Below are 15,072 nucleotides of genomic sequence, written 5' to 3' on the forward strand. Positions count from 1 at the left end.
GGATTCTCTGATGAATGCATCTTCTCTCCTCAGACAGTGTGATGGTGTATCTTATGCATCGACTTGCCTGGACAATCAGGTGGCCAGATATTTGGTCAGACATGATCCTGCAGTTTTTGGAGGGTTGTTTTTGTATGAATTTAACATTTAAATTAATAGACTGGGTAAAGCAGATTGTCCTTCTTAATGGGGGTGGGCCTTATCCCATCAGTTGAAGATCTGGATAGAACAGAAAGCTGACCCTCCCTCCAGTAAGAGAAAATTCTGCTGCTTGACTCCTTCCAGGCTGGACATCAGTTTTTCCCTGCCTTCGCTGTTGTACTGGAACATTGGCTCTTCTTGGACCACAAGCCTGCTGGCCTGTGTGTTAAAAGTACTTCATCAGCTCTTCTGGGTCTCCTGTGGGAACACTGCAGGTCTTGGGACCTGTAGTCCTCCCGAATTGCATGACCCAAATACTTCTAACAATTATTTCATATTTATATACACATAATACATGCACACACACATATATACATATGTATGTATGTATATATATATATATTATACATATATATGTATGTGTATATATATTATACATATTTATGTATAAAAGATACATATTTCCTATTGGCTCTGTTTCTCTGCAGACCCTCACCAATACTGACCTTGAGCTCCAAGAAGGAAGAAAGCAGACCTGGCTTTGCTCATCACTGTGTCCCAGAGTCAGGTACAGTACTGCACATATAGTTTATGTTCAATAAGTACTAGTTAAATAAATGAATAACGGGGCTTACATATCTGGAAGGAGGGTTGGAGTTTTGACCTCCTTATAGTCTCCAGCCTCAAATCGGGGGGACTCAGAAGGAGTACCTGGAGAAGGGCATGGCAACCGACTCCAGTATTCTTGCCTGGAGAATCCCATGGACAGAGGAGCCTGGTGGGCTACAGTCCATGGTGTCACAAAGAGTCGGACACAACTGAAGTGACTTAGCATGCATGCATAGGAGGAGTAACTGGTAACAGCTGCTGACATTTGCTGACTTCCGTGTGCCTGACTCAGGGCTCGGCTCTTCGACACACGATGACAGTTACTCCTCATGAATAACCAGCCCTATGAGACAGTTTTATTATCTCTATGTTCAAAGGAGGAGCTTGGGATTCAGAGGGACTCAATAATTTGATTCGGGGGGTCACACAGCTGCTGAGTGTCAGAGCTGAGTTCTGATTCCGACGCTTCTGCTCTAAGCCATTCTAATTCTGGAACTTTTTAAGGCCTTATCCTTTTTCCTTCTTGAGTTCAGAGTTCATCGAGCCTTCTAGGCAGCTTCCTCCTCACTATCCAGCCCTTGTGTGGGTCTGTCTGACTCCAGAGCCCAGGCTAGTGTCTGCCACACTGGGCTGTGAACACACCTGGTTTCTCGTGCCGTCTCTGCCATCCACTTTGGGTCGGTGGCCCTTCAAGCCCAGTTAGACGACTCATGTCACCTCCCACACAGCTGGGACCATGTCCCAGACTGGTCCTCACCCCCTCACTCTCTTTCCGTATGGCTTCTTATGAGTCCACAATCCACATGTCATTTATGTCAACCCTCAGGTGTAAATTTAGTTATGGAATCAATATTTACTGAGCACCTGTTTGTATGTCAGTCCTTTGTGATTCAATGTGAGCAAAATATTGGGTTAGCTAAAAAGTTCACTTGGGGTTTTCTGTAACATCTTATGAAAAAAGTCTGAACGAATTATTTGGTCAACCCAATAGATTCAGTACTTTTCCTCTAGAGGGGAAGGATATTGAATAAGTAATATCCATGTGTGATGAATGCCAATCTCTAATATTGCTTTACATCCCCACAGTTATTTTAAAAGAAAATGTTTATTTTTCCCTTTTATTTCTCTTCAATTTCCACAGCTACCATCCTTACCTAGGTTATGAATTTCCACTGTATTGAGACAAAAGCACAACCTTCTAATTCTCCTGTTTCTTCCCACTACCACTGTGTTAATCTTCCATAAAATATAAATTCTATAACTCTGTTCTCCAACCAAATGATCTCCAATTGCTCTTCACATACTAGCAACTGTGCTTCTCAAACCGGGGCACACGTATGTGTCTTTGGAGGTCAGGGAGGAGGAGGAAGAGGATATGGGGGTGCACCAAGTAGTATAGGAAGCCATAGATAAATGTTGGATCTTTTGGAAATGTTAATTTTGTTTGAAATTTGGGAATGGGTAGAAATGTAAATGTTAAATTAAGTGGAAAGTAGTCATTTTAATGGGAATAAAATGTAAAACTCATGTGAAATTTTAAGATGGAAAAATAAGACTTCAAAGAAAATCCACTGTGGTCAGCATGTCCCCTCAGGTGTTGGGCCTCTGCCAGGTGTGTGGAGTTTTGCCTTTGCTGAGAGCCCAGGCCACCCAGAGCACACCAGAGAGGCTGAATTGGTTTTCACTGCCCTTCCTTCATAGCAGCAAGGTTTATGGCCTGGCCCTGGGAGTGCTGTACCTGGTGCAGAAGTTTAAGAAGAACTAGCTATCAGAGGAGCCAGACTCTGGGTATAGAGCAGGTACTCAGTGAAAGAATGAATGAATGAAGGCATAAACTTTTGACTCTGATATTCAACCACTGACTTGATATAAACTATCATACCTATTTGACCTCATTTTCTCCATCTTCCTCTTTAACCCAAGCCCAACAGTTCTTGCTAAGACTCTTTAAAGGTGTTACATCACTTCCTAACTTCAGGTTTTTGCCCTGAAGGCCGTGCCCTTGTGTGCACGGCCAAAAACACCCTTCTCTCTATTTCTCACCTAACCAAATCCTACTTGTGCTACAACATGCCTCCTCAGCCTCTGCCTCCCCACTCTGAGGTCTCCCTCCAATGTCCCACGCCCCTACAAATGTCCACACCCCTAACTGTCTCCACCACTCATTTGGGTGTCCCGGGTACATCTTGCCTCATCAGCCAAACTTGACATTGTTTGAGTGTTGGGAGATGTCTTACCTTTCCATTGTACCCCTCAGAATGCTTATAAGTAATGGACAGATCACAGATACAAGAAGATCATGTTGAAGACCTGCCAATTAATTTTAGTCTAGATCCGCGGTTCTCAGCTAGAAGTAATTTTCACCCCAGGGTATTTCACAATGTCTGGAGTCATTTTTAGTTGTCGCAACTGGCCTTTGCTGCTTGTATCTAGTGTGAAAAGACCAGGTACGCTGAAAAGCACTCTACAATGCATAGGACAGCCACCTCCACCAAAGGAAGAATCCTGTGCCCTTAATTTAACAATGCATTGTTAAGAAATCCTTGTGTTCATTATAGGATCTTCCTAACCTCTTTCCTTGTGTCCCTTTGTTCTCCCAGACAGAACCCAACATCCATCCTTCTTCTTCAATCTAAGCAACTTCTCCAAAAAAATAATTGTAGTCAGATTAGTCCCCTGGTTAACTTTAGTGGCTGTTCATTGAGTGTGAAAGAAAATTTAAGTCCATTATCATGGCCATTATGATCAGGCTCTTGCATTCCTCCTCAACTTCACCTGTTCCTTCTCCAAGTCATTCCTTATATACCAGCCATATCAGTCCAGCTTGTTGGCTCAAAGATCAATATCAGCACAGACACTAACAAACATTGATAAAGCATCTATCACGAGCCAGGTACTAGTTCAGGTGCTGGGGAAACAACAGTGAACAACACAGAACAAGTCCAAGTCCTCAAGGAGCCAACAGTACAGATCAGTAGTCTTCAAGAGAACCTTCTGCAATGAAGGAAATGTCTTAGGTCAGTCTTAAGTCAGCACTGTCCAATATAGTAGCTACACACGGCTACTGAGTACTGGACATGTGGAACATCTGAATCAAAATCTCCCAGAAGTGTAAAATATACTTAGTATGACACATCTCATTAACAATTTTTAATGATTATCTCTAAGCCCTGCGACAAACCCATGAGGAGGAGGATATTATCTTACCCATTTTTTATATGAGAAAACAGGCTTGGAAAGGTAAAGGAAAGTTGGACAAAGTCAGATGGCTAATAAGATATTAGCCTGGCTCTGACCTGGGTCTGTATGACTCCAGGATCCACACAATTCTACATCCCACCACACTAGTCAGACCAGCTCCCCTGGGCAATACTCCTCGCAGCAAAGGAGTACATGGACATGATCAAAATGACCCAGATAGTCACCCCATTCCCAGCCACACCTCATACAGATGATCATCACTTCGCTCACGTCACTAGGAATTAATATGAAAAACTGGGGCTGTAGGGGAGAGAGGGCTTCCCTCCCAGTTCTTCACGGCAAGCTGCGGTGGCACAGTGGCCCCGGCAGATGGTGCTGGCCAGACACACAGATCCTGTGGCTCCTGAGCATCTTGGAAGCTGCACGTTCTTCAGCCTGACCCTGAGTACGGATGATGGCTGCCCTGCAGGCACCTTTACTCCAGGAACCGTTTTGTTGTCTAGAAAACCTCTCCGCTAGCCGCAGGGCTACCCTGTCCACTACAGCTGGCTCTTGCTTCACTCGCTTACATCAGTCTTAGCCTTTGGCCACCAAGCACTCAGCCCCCATGAGTTTGGAGCCGCTGTGCGCCATCAACAACGTGAAAACTCCAGCGTGACCTCTAGGCCTGTGAGCCTGGGGGACTCGACACCATCCCCCCTCTGAAGCCCTCCTGAGTGCCCATTAGAACCACTGCGCCTTCTAGGGCGCTGCTTCTCAAAGCCTCACCCTCTCCACGAAGCCAATATCCCTTCCCCACAGCTGCTACTTTTTAAAAAATTGAGATATAATTGACATATAACATTATATTAGTTTCATACAACATAATGACTTGATATATGCATACAGTGCAAATATTTCAGTTCAGTTAGCATCCATCACCATGCAGAGTTGCAATTTCTTTACGATGAGAACTTTTAAGATTTACTCTCAACAACTTCCAAATACACACTACAGTACAAACTTAGTCACCGTCCCCAGGTGTGATTCTCGATTCCTGTATATTCGCAGGCTCCCCCACTGTCCAGCAAGTCCAGTTCATTCTACTGCCAAGATCTGTCCAGAACCCGGCCACTCCTCTCCACTTCCACACCCCGCCCTTGTCCAGGCCACCTATGTCTCCTGCCTGATATCACAACCCTCTCCTAACTGGTCCTCCCAACCCCGCTTCTAGTCCTCAGGTTCATTTTCCCCAGAGCCGCAAGAGGGATCTTAAAACATAACTCAGATCATATCACAGTGTGACAACGACAGGACTCATGTCTTTTTCACCTCTGTATTCCACGGCCCAAAGCCGGTGTTGGTGGGATTCGACACGAGGTTTTCTCTTTACTCAAATACCAGACTTGGAGCCAACTCCCGAGTCAGGACAACACGTGTGTAGTTTACTTACTCCTGGTGTGTCTGAGGTGGGGAAGGAGAGCAACCCCCCCCAGGCCCTCCCCCTTCCCCTTCTGCATGTCAGGGGCCGGTGGCGCACCCACTCCATCAGCCCCGGGGTGGCTGGCTACTCACACTTGGTGTGCCGGTCACACAGCGCCGATGCCCGCATGTCACACAGCCGGATTGTCCCTTTGCTGCTGCTGTACACGAAGGTGTTGCAGTGGTGGGGGTGGAACTCGGCCGCCGTGATCACCTCCGTGAGCTCCTCCATGTTGGCTGGCTTGATGTCCACAATATCTGGCACAGACGAGTCAAGGAAGGGACCACGGGGAGGGGTGCCTCAGCGGTGACTAAGCACCATCGATTTATCTAGAGGAACAGGTCAGCACTGAGCACATGTGGAGGATCCTCATCAGGACTCTGAGCAGACAGGCAGCTATCACTGGACCCATGCAGATGAAGCCCAGGGATGTTCAGTGGCCAAAGGTAGAACTAGACCTCAGGTCTCCCCAGGCCCTAATCAGAGTTCCATCCCCCGTAACATGTAGATGCTCCATCCACATTAAAGTTACCTGCTCATGCAGTCAGGCTAAATTGTGCCAGGCTGCCAGGGCTTTCATTTCTCATTTTACAACAGTGGTTAAGAAACCAGTCCCATCACAACTAAATAATTCGATATATTTGAAATTTTAACCAAACTCCTAGGCTGATAAATTATATCTAGGACAGACTGTGAATCTTCTCCCACAAAACCCCTTAGATCTTTAGAGAGGGTGTGGAGAGAAGGGAATCTTCCTACACTGTTGGGTGGGAATGTAAATTGAGACAGCCACTATGGAGGTTCCCTAAAAAACTAAAATCAGAACTACTGTATGACCCAGCAATCTCGCTACTGGGCATATACCCTGGGAAAATCATAATTTAAAAGGACATGTATACCCCAACGTTCACTGCAGCACTATTTACAATAGCCAGGACATGGAAACAACCTAAATGTCCAATGACAGATGAATGGATAAAGAAGATTTGGTACATATATACAGTGGAATATTATTCAGTCATAAAAGGGAAAGAAATTAGATCATTTGCAGAGATGCGGATGAACTTAGAGCTGTCATATAGAGTTAAGTAAGTCACAAAGAGAAAAAGAAATATCATATATTAATGTATATATGTGGAATCTAGAAAAACAGTACTGATAAGCCTATTAGCAGGGCAGGAATAGAGACACAGATGTACAGAATGGACTTGTGGACACAGCGAGGGCAGGGGACAGTGGGACAAATTGGGAGAGAAGCACTGACATGTATACACCACCATGTGTAAAACAGATAGATAGCTAGTGGGAAGCTGCCATATAGCACAGGGAGCTCAGCTCGGTGCTCTGTGATGACCTGGATGGGTGGGATGGGGGTGGGTGGGAAGGAGGCTCAAGAGGGAGGGGATATATGTATACTTATAGCTGATTTACTTCATTGGACAGCAAGGACCAACACAAAATTGTAAAATAATTCTACTGCAATAAAATAAAAAAATAATATGTCAATGAAATTATAATAATAACAGCTGCTACCATTTACTGAGCCCTGACTATAGGTCAATCGCTATGCAAAGCACGTCATGTGCTTTCTTTCATTTAATCCTTATAACAGCTCTCTAATCAGCACTTTTCTTATCCCTGTTTTTTAAACAGTGGAAACAGAGTCTCAGAGTATGTAAGTAATGCGCTCCAAGTCACATGGCTAAAGAGTGGCAGTGGTAGGATTTTATCCCAGGTGCAAGATTTGCACTTTTTAGTAATTATGCAAAATTTCTCTTACTGAAGATTTACAGGATCTCAAATCCCCATGAACTGTGAATTGCTTTAGAGCTTGTGTGGGAGTTCAAGCATTAAAAAGAAGCCATCCAACTGTACAGCAGGATAGTTTTGGCCTCCCAAATAATACACCCTTAGTTCTATCATAGTTTTTCTTTTTTTGTCCTGGGTATTTTCCTTTTTGATGAAGAATTATCATACCTCTATTTTTAAGGGACATATCTTTGTGTATTGAAATGAAACATTTGGCCTTTCATCTATTAATATGATGGTGACCTAACAGAAACAAACACCTTCAGTGGGAGTGAGTTTGTGCTGATCCATTCACATCCCTACTGAGAGCACAGGGGATCTGGGTGCCGGTAGGGAGGTGCCTGAGGGCTTGTTGTCTGAGAATCTGCAAAGGAAGAGGTCTCTTGATGTGGATGCTGTGAACCAAAATGATTCTCACTTTTGAGCCATATTTGCGATTTCGCCCCACCTGTGTATCACCTGGGTAGCATTTTTCAACTTAACATTTGTTTCTATGGGTAACCTTAAATCGACTCACTTTCTTCTTTACTCAGTCTCGTAATCAGTAATCCAATATTCATAAAATCATGGGTTTAATAAGCTAGTTACATTTTAAGTAACACACCTGAAATAAATGCATTTAATAATTAATATGAACACATTTATGTGTGTGCCAGGAACTTACGTATCACATTTTGGAAAACACTGCATTGAATCAACAAGCAATGACTTGAGACAGACAATAATGTTAGACTGGGATGGATAAAAGTCTATGCTTTTTTGTGAGGTTGGTGGCCTAATCTCCTCCTTAGAGTTTAGAAGAGGTGTGAGTAAATGCACTGATATTTTTAGTCACATTAGCACTAACAAAGCAGTCATCTATAGTAAACATCACCCAAGCTCCGGCATGTCGTTTGATGCAATAATGGCTGTGTGTCTGGTTGTGCCTCTTTCTCCTTCAATTATCTCTTATAAATCCTATTGGGTTCTTTCTAAAATTAGCTTGAGACTGAACTAACATTACATTTTGCTACAATTTCCCTCAGCAACCCAGACGCAGATATTACTTGTGTCTCCGGAGCATGTAGGTCCCCTGGACTCATAAAATACTACCTTTCAACTCAACTGCTCCCAGAGTTATAAATATTATCACAGTTGGCATCACGTGCCGGGGAACAGGAGCCTGTTTCCCCCCAGAAGAAGGCCCCAAGCTGCAGCTCTGGGGTTCTCCCCAGCCCCCTGACCCATGCATGCCCTGGCTTTGTGGCCATAGTACAGGGTGGGGTGAGCAGAGGTTAGTGTTCAGCTGTTGTCAGATTTCATTTCCCTCCAGAAAGAGCCTCCATACTCCACTGTGCCAGTAAGCATGTTTCTCTTTTCCCAAAATAGGGCAAGAAAATCTGGTGTCAGCTTTCTCAACCTCTACCAGTATAGCTCTAAAAACAAGCTTAACTGGAAAGGATCTTGGCTGTGTGGGAGGGGGAGGTGCTACATCTATGTTACTTTTTTTCTCACCTAAAAATAAAGTTCTCAAGTTAGAACGTGTGAAAATGAAGTGCTTAAACATATATATGCAACCAGGAGCATCCTCCACCTTCAAGAACTCCATGAGAACTGAGTGTGCTTAGGGATGCTGCCTCTGGATCCTTCCTCTCTCCTTCCCCTCCATCCATCCTGGACCTCCAAGCCTTCCCACCATCCCTTACACCCAAGCATCTTCCTTGTGACTAAATAGAATGCTTCTTTGGGTCTGAATTTATGGGGTTCAGGAGAAAAGCCATGACTCCAATCCTCTTTTTAGTAATTGTGATGATAAGGACAACAAGGAAGATAATACGAAAATAAAAAGCAGTTGCCAATGTTCATCAAGTGCCATGCACTGTCTCATTTGATCTTCACCTCATCCTTATGATGCTAATATTATTAATAGACCTGTTTTCGAGCAGAGGAAACAGTGACTGAGGTAAGTTACTTAATGTTATATGATGGTAGCGGGTGGAGCTGGGATCTGAACCCAGGTTTGTTCGACTCTAGAGCCTGGTTCCTGACCACACGCCATCCTCCTTCACTGATGAATGGCCCCCACAGAGCTGGCCTTTCCCAGCAATCTAATTCTGGCTCTTTTGAAACTCCCCTGGCTTATCTGAGAAGGATTCTGCTTGGAACTGGTGCTCGCTCAATTCGCCCACCACTCTGGGTGCTATATATTTTTCAGAACCAGAATTTGGACCTAGCATCTAACCTAGGACTTTTGTGTTCTCTGATGTGATGATTTTTTTTTTTTTTTTTTTAGGAACTGTAAGTTGAGGCAGAAACACGATGACGGATTTCTTAATTGTTAACTGATGGAGGATTTTCTGAGTTCTAAAAACATTTAGGAGGAGTCTAGTTTCCAAAAATTCAATGGTGTGTGGGGGTGACAAGAGAGCATATTTTACATGCATCATCTGTAAACTCAGTCTTTTTCCTTACACAGTTCTCAAGGGAGATACACATCCAGCACGTGTGGTTGCACCCTTCATGTTGGGAGGGAAGAAGAAAGGAAAGGAGTAATGCCTGGCTCCCTGTATTATCTTGGAAATGGAATGATGCATGTTGACAGTCAATTTTCTCTTCATCCTTTAGAGCTCTCTATCCAAATTATTTCCCTATTGTCCCAAAGAACTAAACAGCAAAGGCAAAACAGAGCAATGGATTCACGGCTAATATACAAGGCAGAAAGCCAACAGATTGCTATTAAATTAACCCTGGGGCTTGACAGATCTGTTCATCCTGACCCCAACCGCTTATGGCATTCCTTATTAATGCTGAGCCCAGGCAAATTACCTCTGCTAACAAAAGGGGTTAATATGCCTCTCTGCTGGGACTCGAGGCAGAGCTGGGGACGGGAGGGGGCACAGCCAGTTTGGCAGCTGAGCTCCGCGCTCGGAAGGCAGGAGGTGGGACAGTGAGGGCACTGCTGTGCCAGGCAATGGCCTAAGGCGTCATTTAAAATAATAATTGAAGACACTAGGAGGTCACCTCTTAAGGGATCAGCTTCAAGCAAATAAAAAGCCAAGGCCATAAATTACATCAGCGGTGGGGTAAGGAGATGAAGAGGGTTATGGCAGGATGCTCAAGGGGAGATGGGGACCATTCAAGAGTCATTTCCTTGATCCCAAATTTGGAAAAGTTTTCTATAAAAATGTCTATAGAAACATTATAAAGGAGAAAGACTGACAACAACCTTAATACACAGAAATAGGGAAATGATTGAGTAAATTTTGGTTGATATCATTTAATTGTTTATGCAATGAAATGCCAAGTCTGTTAAACAACTTGCAGGGAAAATTCTATCTATAGTGTGACCATAATGTCATTTAAAATTTATACTCTGAAACTGATGGCCTAAAAGGCAAAAATACCAAATGTCATTGATAGTTCTACTGGGGTGGGTCTGTGAATTTCTTTTCAGTTATCAGTTTTTTCATTTCTACATTTTCTTTTAATGAAGTTGTACTATTTTAAGATTGAAAAAGACTAGATTTTTTAATGCTTATTATACATATGTATAATTTTAGGTGAGGTAAGTTAGATACAAAATAGATACAGTCTGATCATAGCTATGTAAAAAGAATGAGAGAGAGAGAGAGAGAACAGAATGGAAGAAAATATAGTTATATCTTACAGGGGGATTTGATTTTAAGGTTAGTATTAAATTATCCTTTAATAGTGCTAGCTTGGGCTCATTCATTTGTTCCTTCATGTATTTCATAAATATTCACAAAGAATCTGCCAGGGATCGATTCCAGGCACAGGAGATAGAGCTGTGACCACAGTAGATCAAAAAATCCCCTGAACCATGGGTCCTATGTTCTAGAAGGGAACATGGTCACTAAACAAGATAAATAAACAGAATATATAGTTTATTAGGTAGTAATAACTGCTAAATAGACAAAACAGGGAAAGGAGAAAGTATATATGTGTGAATGGGCAATGTGTATGTGTGCATACGTGTGTATGTGTGTGTATGACCCTAGGTTGAACAGAAGAAGACTTTCTGGATAAATTAAGAATTAAAAAAAATTTCCTTATTTTTCTGAGCCCTACTGTGGAATTAACCAGCATTAAAATTGTGATGTAAATTCCTTGTATATACACAAAATTAGGTGGTAAGATTATAGGTCATTTTATAATCTCTACAATGAATCCATATTATTAAATCAAGAAAACAGTGAATAAAGTAGTTTCCTTGGCTTAGAACCATCTATGAGACAGTTGAGAAACCAGGAACCTCAACTCTGGGTAAAGCTGAAAACAATATTGTGATAAATACTGCAATTGTAACAAGTGGGGCCAAAAGATTAGAATTCATTTTGTTTCCAACTCTATTTTGCTCCAAGATATGGGAAAGTCATTTTCTCTCTCTCAGGATTTCAATTTCTTTGCCTTTGAATGGGTATCATTCTGTTAACTCTGTTAGTCTGAGAAATTTTGATGATCAAATAAGACAGTAGAGAAAAAGTTATTTATTAAATGTTTTTGCAGTGGATTGAATAATCCCAACTTTCAAAGAAAACATGTATTTTCTTCCCAAAGATAACTTTTATATGCATTAGGTTTGTGAGTTTTTGAAGATATTCTCATATGCTTCTGTCTTTACCTCTGCTAATTTTGTTGATACTGAGAAGTTTTTTCCCCTCCCCTTTCTTTCTAAGCCAACTACTGATAGCAGAGCCCAGCAGGAGGCCAGTCTGCCTGACGAGTCAGAGACTGGACTCTAGATTTACCTGGGTGAGACTCCCATGTTCAAAAGCAGTCGAGGCTTTTCAGATAGCACTTCAAGTCTGCCAGTACTGAAAGTGGAGAATAGCCTTATCATGACCTTGAAAACTGAGCCTATTAGAGCTGGATTCTGTTTTAGGGGACATGAGTTTATTTGAAGTCTTTATTCCAAAGTCTGAATTTAATCTTTGGATATAAAGCAGTGATTACAAGCCATCCAGATCTTGTCACCAGAAAGGACTTGCTGCTTGATGGCAACGCACTGAAAATCTCCAAAGAGGACTCTGAGGGATCTTCCTCTCTTAAGAGCTTAAAAAAAGCCAGTGTGCAAATATTCATGGAGGGCTTTGCCAATTGCTAGGCTCACTATGAGAGGACTGACAGAGACACATGTTGCCGCATGAGGTGCTTTTGCACACGTGTTGAGCTGCAAAAGACATGGGATAAGATGTCCTTTACAACTGTGGGTGGGGGGTATTCAAAAGTCCCATAACCACAGCCTCTTTTCCTACTCATGTGACATAGAGCTTGAAACTTCTCCATTAGAAAATACTCAATACTTCGTTCAAAGGCCAATCCAAGTGTTACTTTCTGTATGAAATGTTCCAGCCCTTCTTTCATGATCCTTCCTGCGTATGTATCCATAGCACCTTGACCGTACCTCTAGGAATACACTTAAGATACTGTGATAGAGGGCATTTTCCTGGAATATAAGGGTGAGATAGGCCTAAATTTGGAGCTTCACTGGTGGCTCAGTGGTAAAGAATCCACCTGTCAATGCAGGAGAGGCATGTTCAATCCCTGGGTTTGGAAGATCCCTTGGAGAAGGAAATGGCAACCCACTCCAGTGTTCTTACCTGGGAAATCCCATGGACAAAGGAGCCTGGCAGGCTACAGCCCATGGGGTCGCAAAGAGTCGGACATGACTTAGCAACTAAACAACAGGCCTAGATTTTAATCTCAAATCCTGTGGCCAGTTACTACCTAATCCTCATTTTAAACGTCTTTCAAATTGTGAATTCATCAACAAAGAGAGGAAGAAAACTATAGGAAATGATGTAATCCACCTGCTACTTCATAGAGGCTCCCTCCTCGCAAAAAAAAACTGTCAGTCTCATCCTCCCTTGTATGGTTACATGTCTGTCTCCCTCTGTCCACATGCTCACTTTGGCAGCTTTGTGTTAACGTGGTGAAGGCCAACATTTCTAAAATATTTCTGGTTGTGGTGGGGTAACAAGGTTCGTTCCCTCGGGTGAGTTGAGGGACAGAAGAGAGAAAGCAGCCACTCCGCACACACACACAGGTTCTCCCACGGTTCAGTCAAACAGTGATCTACATGCTGCTACAGTGGACTCGGCAGACCTGGTTAAAGGCCCCAGTCAGTTGAATTTAATTGAACCATAAGGGAGGTTATCCTGGGTGGGCCTGAACTAATCTGTTGGAAGGCATTTAAACCAAGGATTAGGTCTTCCTTGAGGAAGAGACCCCAACGGATGCTGAGACAACTTTTCTCCCTTCCCTCTCAATCTTTCATCTTGATGGCCATATGTGAATGTGGCCTGTGGTGTTCCTGCCTTTGGTGTTCCAGTTTCTTGTGGCCTTTCTGTGCCTGACTGCTGGCCTTACAGACTTTGGGTTTGCAAGGCTAATTCATTGTAATATGTCAATCTGTCTCGCTCTCTCTACACACCCACATATACCCTCTCCTCCTGGTTTTGCTTCTCTGGTTGAATTCATCCTCCCTCTAGATTACAAGGACCATGATATCAGGGATGGATTTTTTATTCATCTTGGCATCTCCAGTGCACACCATAAGTGCTCAATAAATGTTGATGAGTTCTTATTAGCTATCTACAGGGAACTCTACTCAATACTCTGTAATTACCTGTATGTGAATGGAATCTAAAAAGAGTAGACAGATACATGTATATGTATAACTGACTCACTTTGCTGTATAGCAGAAACTAACATAATATTGTAAATCAACTATATTCCAATAAAATAAAAATCTTTAAATGTTTCTGGGTTTTACTTTAATTTATTCTTGTGACTTAGCAGCCTTCTTTAGGCAAGGTTTTTGTTTTTTTTTTTTAAGATGCAGAAAACTCACAGTAGGTCAATAGGCCAAGATACCAGGCCTGGATGTGTGAATGCTCAGTCGCTCAGTTGTGTCCAACTCTTTGCAACTCCATGGACTGTAGACCATCAGGCTCCTCTGTCTATGGGATTCTCAGGCAAGAATACTGGAGTGGGTTTCCATTTCCTCCTCCCGGGGATTTTCCCAGCCCAGGGATCGAACCCTATTTCTTGTGTCTCCTGCACCGGCAGGCAGATTCTTTACCACTGCACCACCTGGGTGTGGATCATGTAACCTGTGCTTTTCTTAGGAGAGAATGGGATCCAAGCAACAGGAATGGGATCCAGGGTAAGAAGAATAGGGGACCTGAAATATGCCCCCAACAATAAAAAATACTGTTTAGAGTCTTCACTTTGTGTCAGACACTCAGCTAAGTACTTTAATGACTACCTCATTTAAACCTCACAATAACCTTCTATTATCCCCATTAACTGATGAGGAAATGGAAGGCCAGAGAAATGTTAAAACACTTGTCAAGGTCACAGCTTTTAGGAGAGGAAGCTGGATTCAAATCCAGTGAACCTGACTCCAGAGTCTGCCTTCCCAACTACTAAGTGACACAACTCCAAGGAAGTTCAAGGAGCCCCAGAAGAAGTCTGCAGAGTCGCTTTCTCATCCTTTCTCCTGATAACATGAGGCTCAAAGGGCAGAGAAATCCTCAGTGCCCCAAAGACCTAGATCTGGGTTCAGATGCAGAGGGTCAGCAACCACACAAGCAAGGCACCAGGCTTGGGAAAATCCACCAAGGTGGCATTTAATATGGCAAGGAAGGGGTTGCTCTGGCACACACATGCCAACGTGCTGGATGTGTCATTGGAAGGGATGCTCTGCTTTTACACTAAATGTCAGACTAAGATTGCTAAGTGCAGTTGTGGACAGGACTAAGAAGGAGCTGACCCTGGGCTCGAACCCAGTCCATTATGGAACTTGTTAAATAAATCCATATCAAGTAGAAGTAAAGATGCAGTCC

General features: G+C 43.0%; 1 protein-coding gene across 41 annotated transcripts in view; it reads right to left on the reverse strand.

Moving 5' to 3' along the window:
* PPP2R2B (protein phosphatase 2 regulatory subunit Bbeta) overlaps positions 1-15,072 on the reverse strand; it is a 764,919-nt gene that overhangs the window by 70,362 nt on the left and 679,485 nt on the right. For all 41 annotated transcript variants that reach the window (XM_081505075.1, XM_081505076.1, XM_081505041.1 and 38 more), the window contains one exon: positions 5,506-5,670. In XM_081505075.1, coding sequence (XP_081361201.1) covers positions 5,506-5,670 — 165 coding nt within the window. The remainder of the gene's footprint in view (positions 1-5,505; positions 5,671-15,072) is intronic.

Source organism: Giraffa tippelskirchi, chromosome 6 (assembly GCF_054371585.1).
Source record: "Giraffa tippelskirchi isolate mGirTip1 chromosome 6, T2T-mGirTip1v1.2.pri, whole genome shotgun sequence".
Classification (NCBI taxonomy): Eukaryota; Metazoa; Chordata; class Mammalia; order Artiodactyla; family Giraffidae; genus Giraffa; species Giraffa tippelskirchi.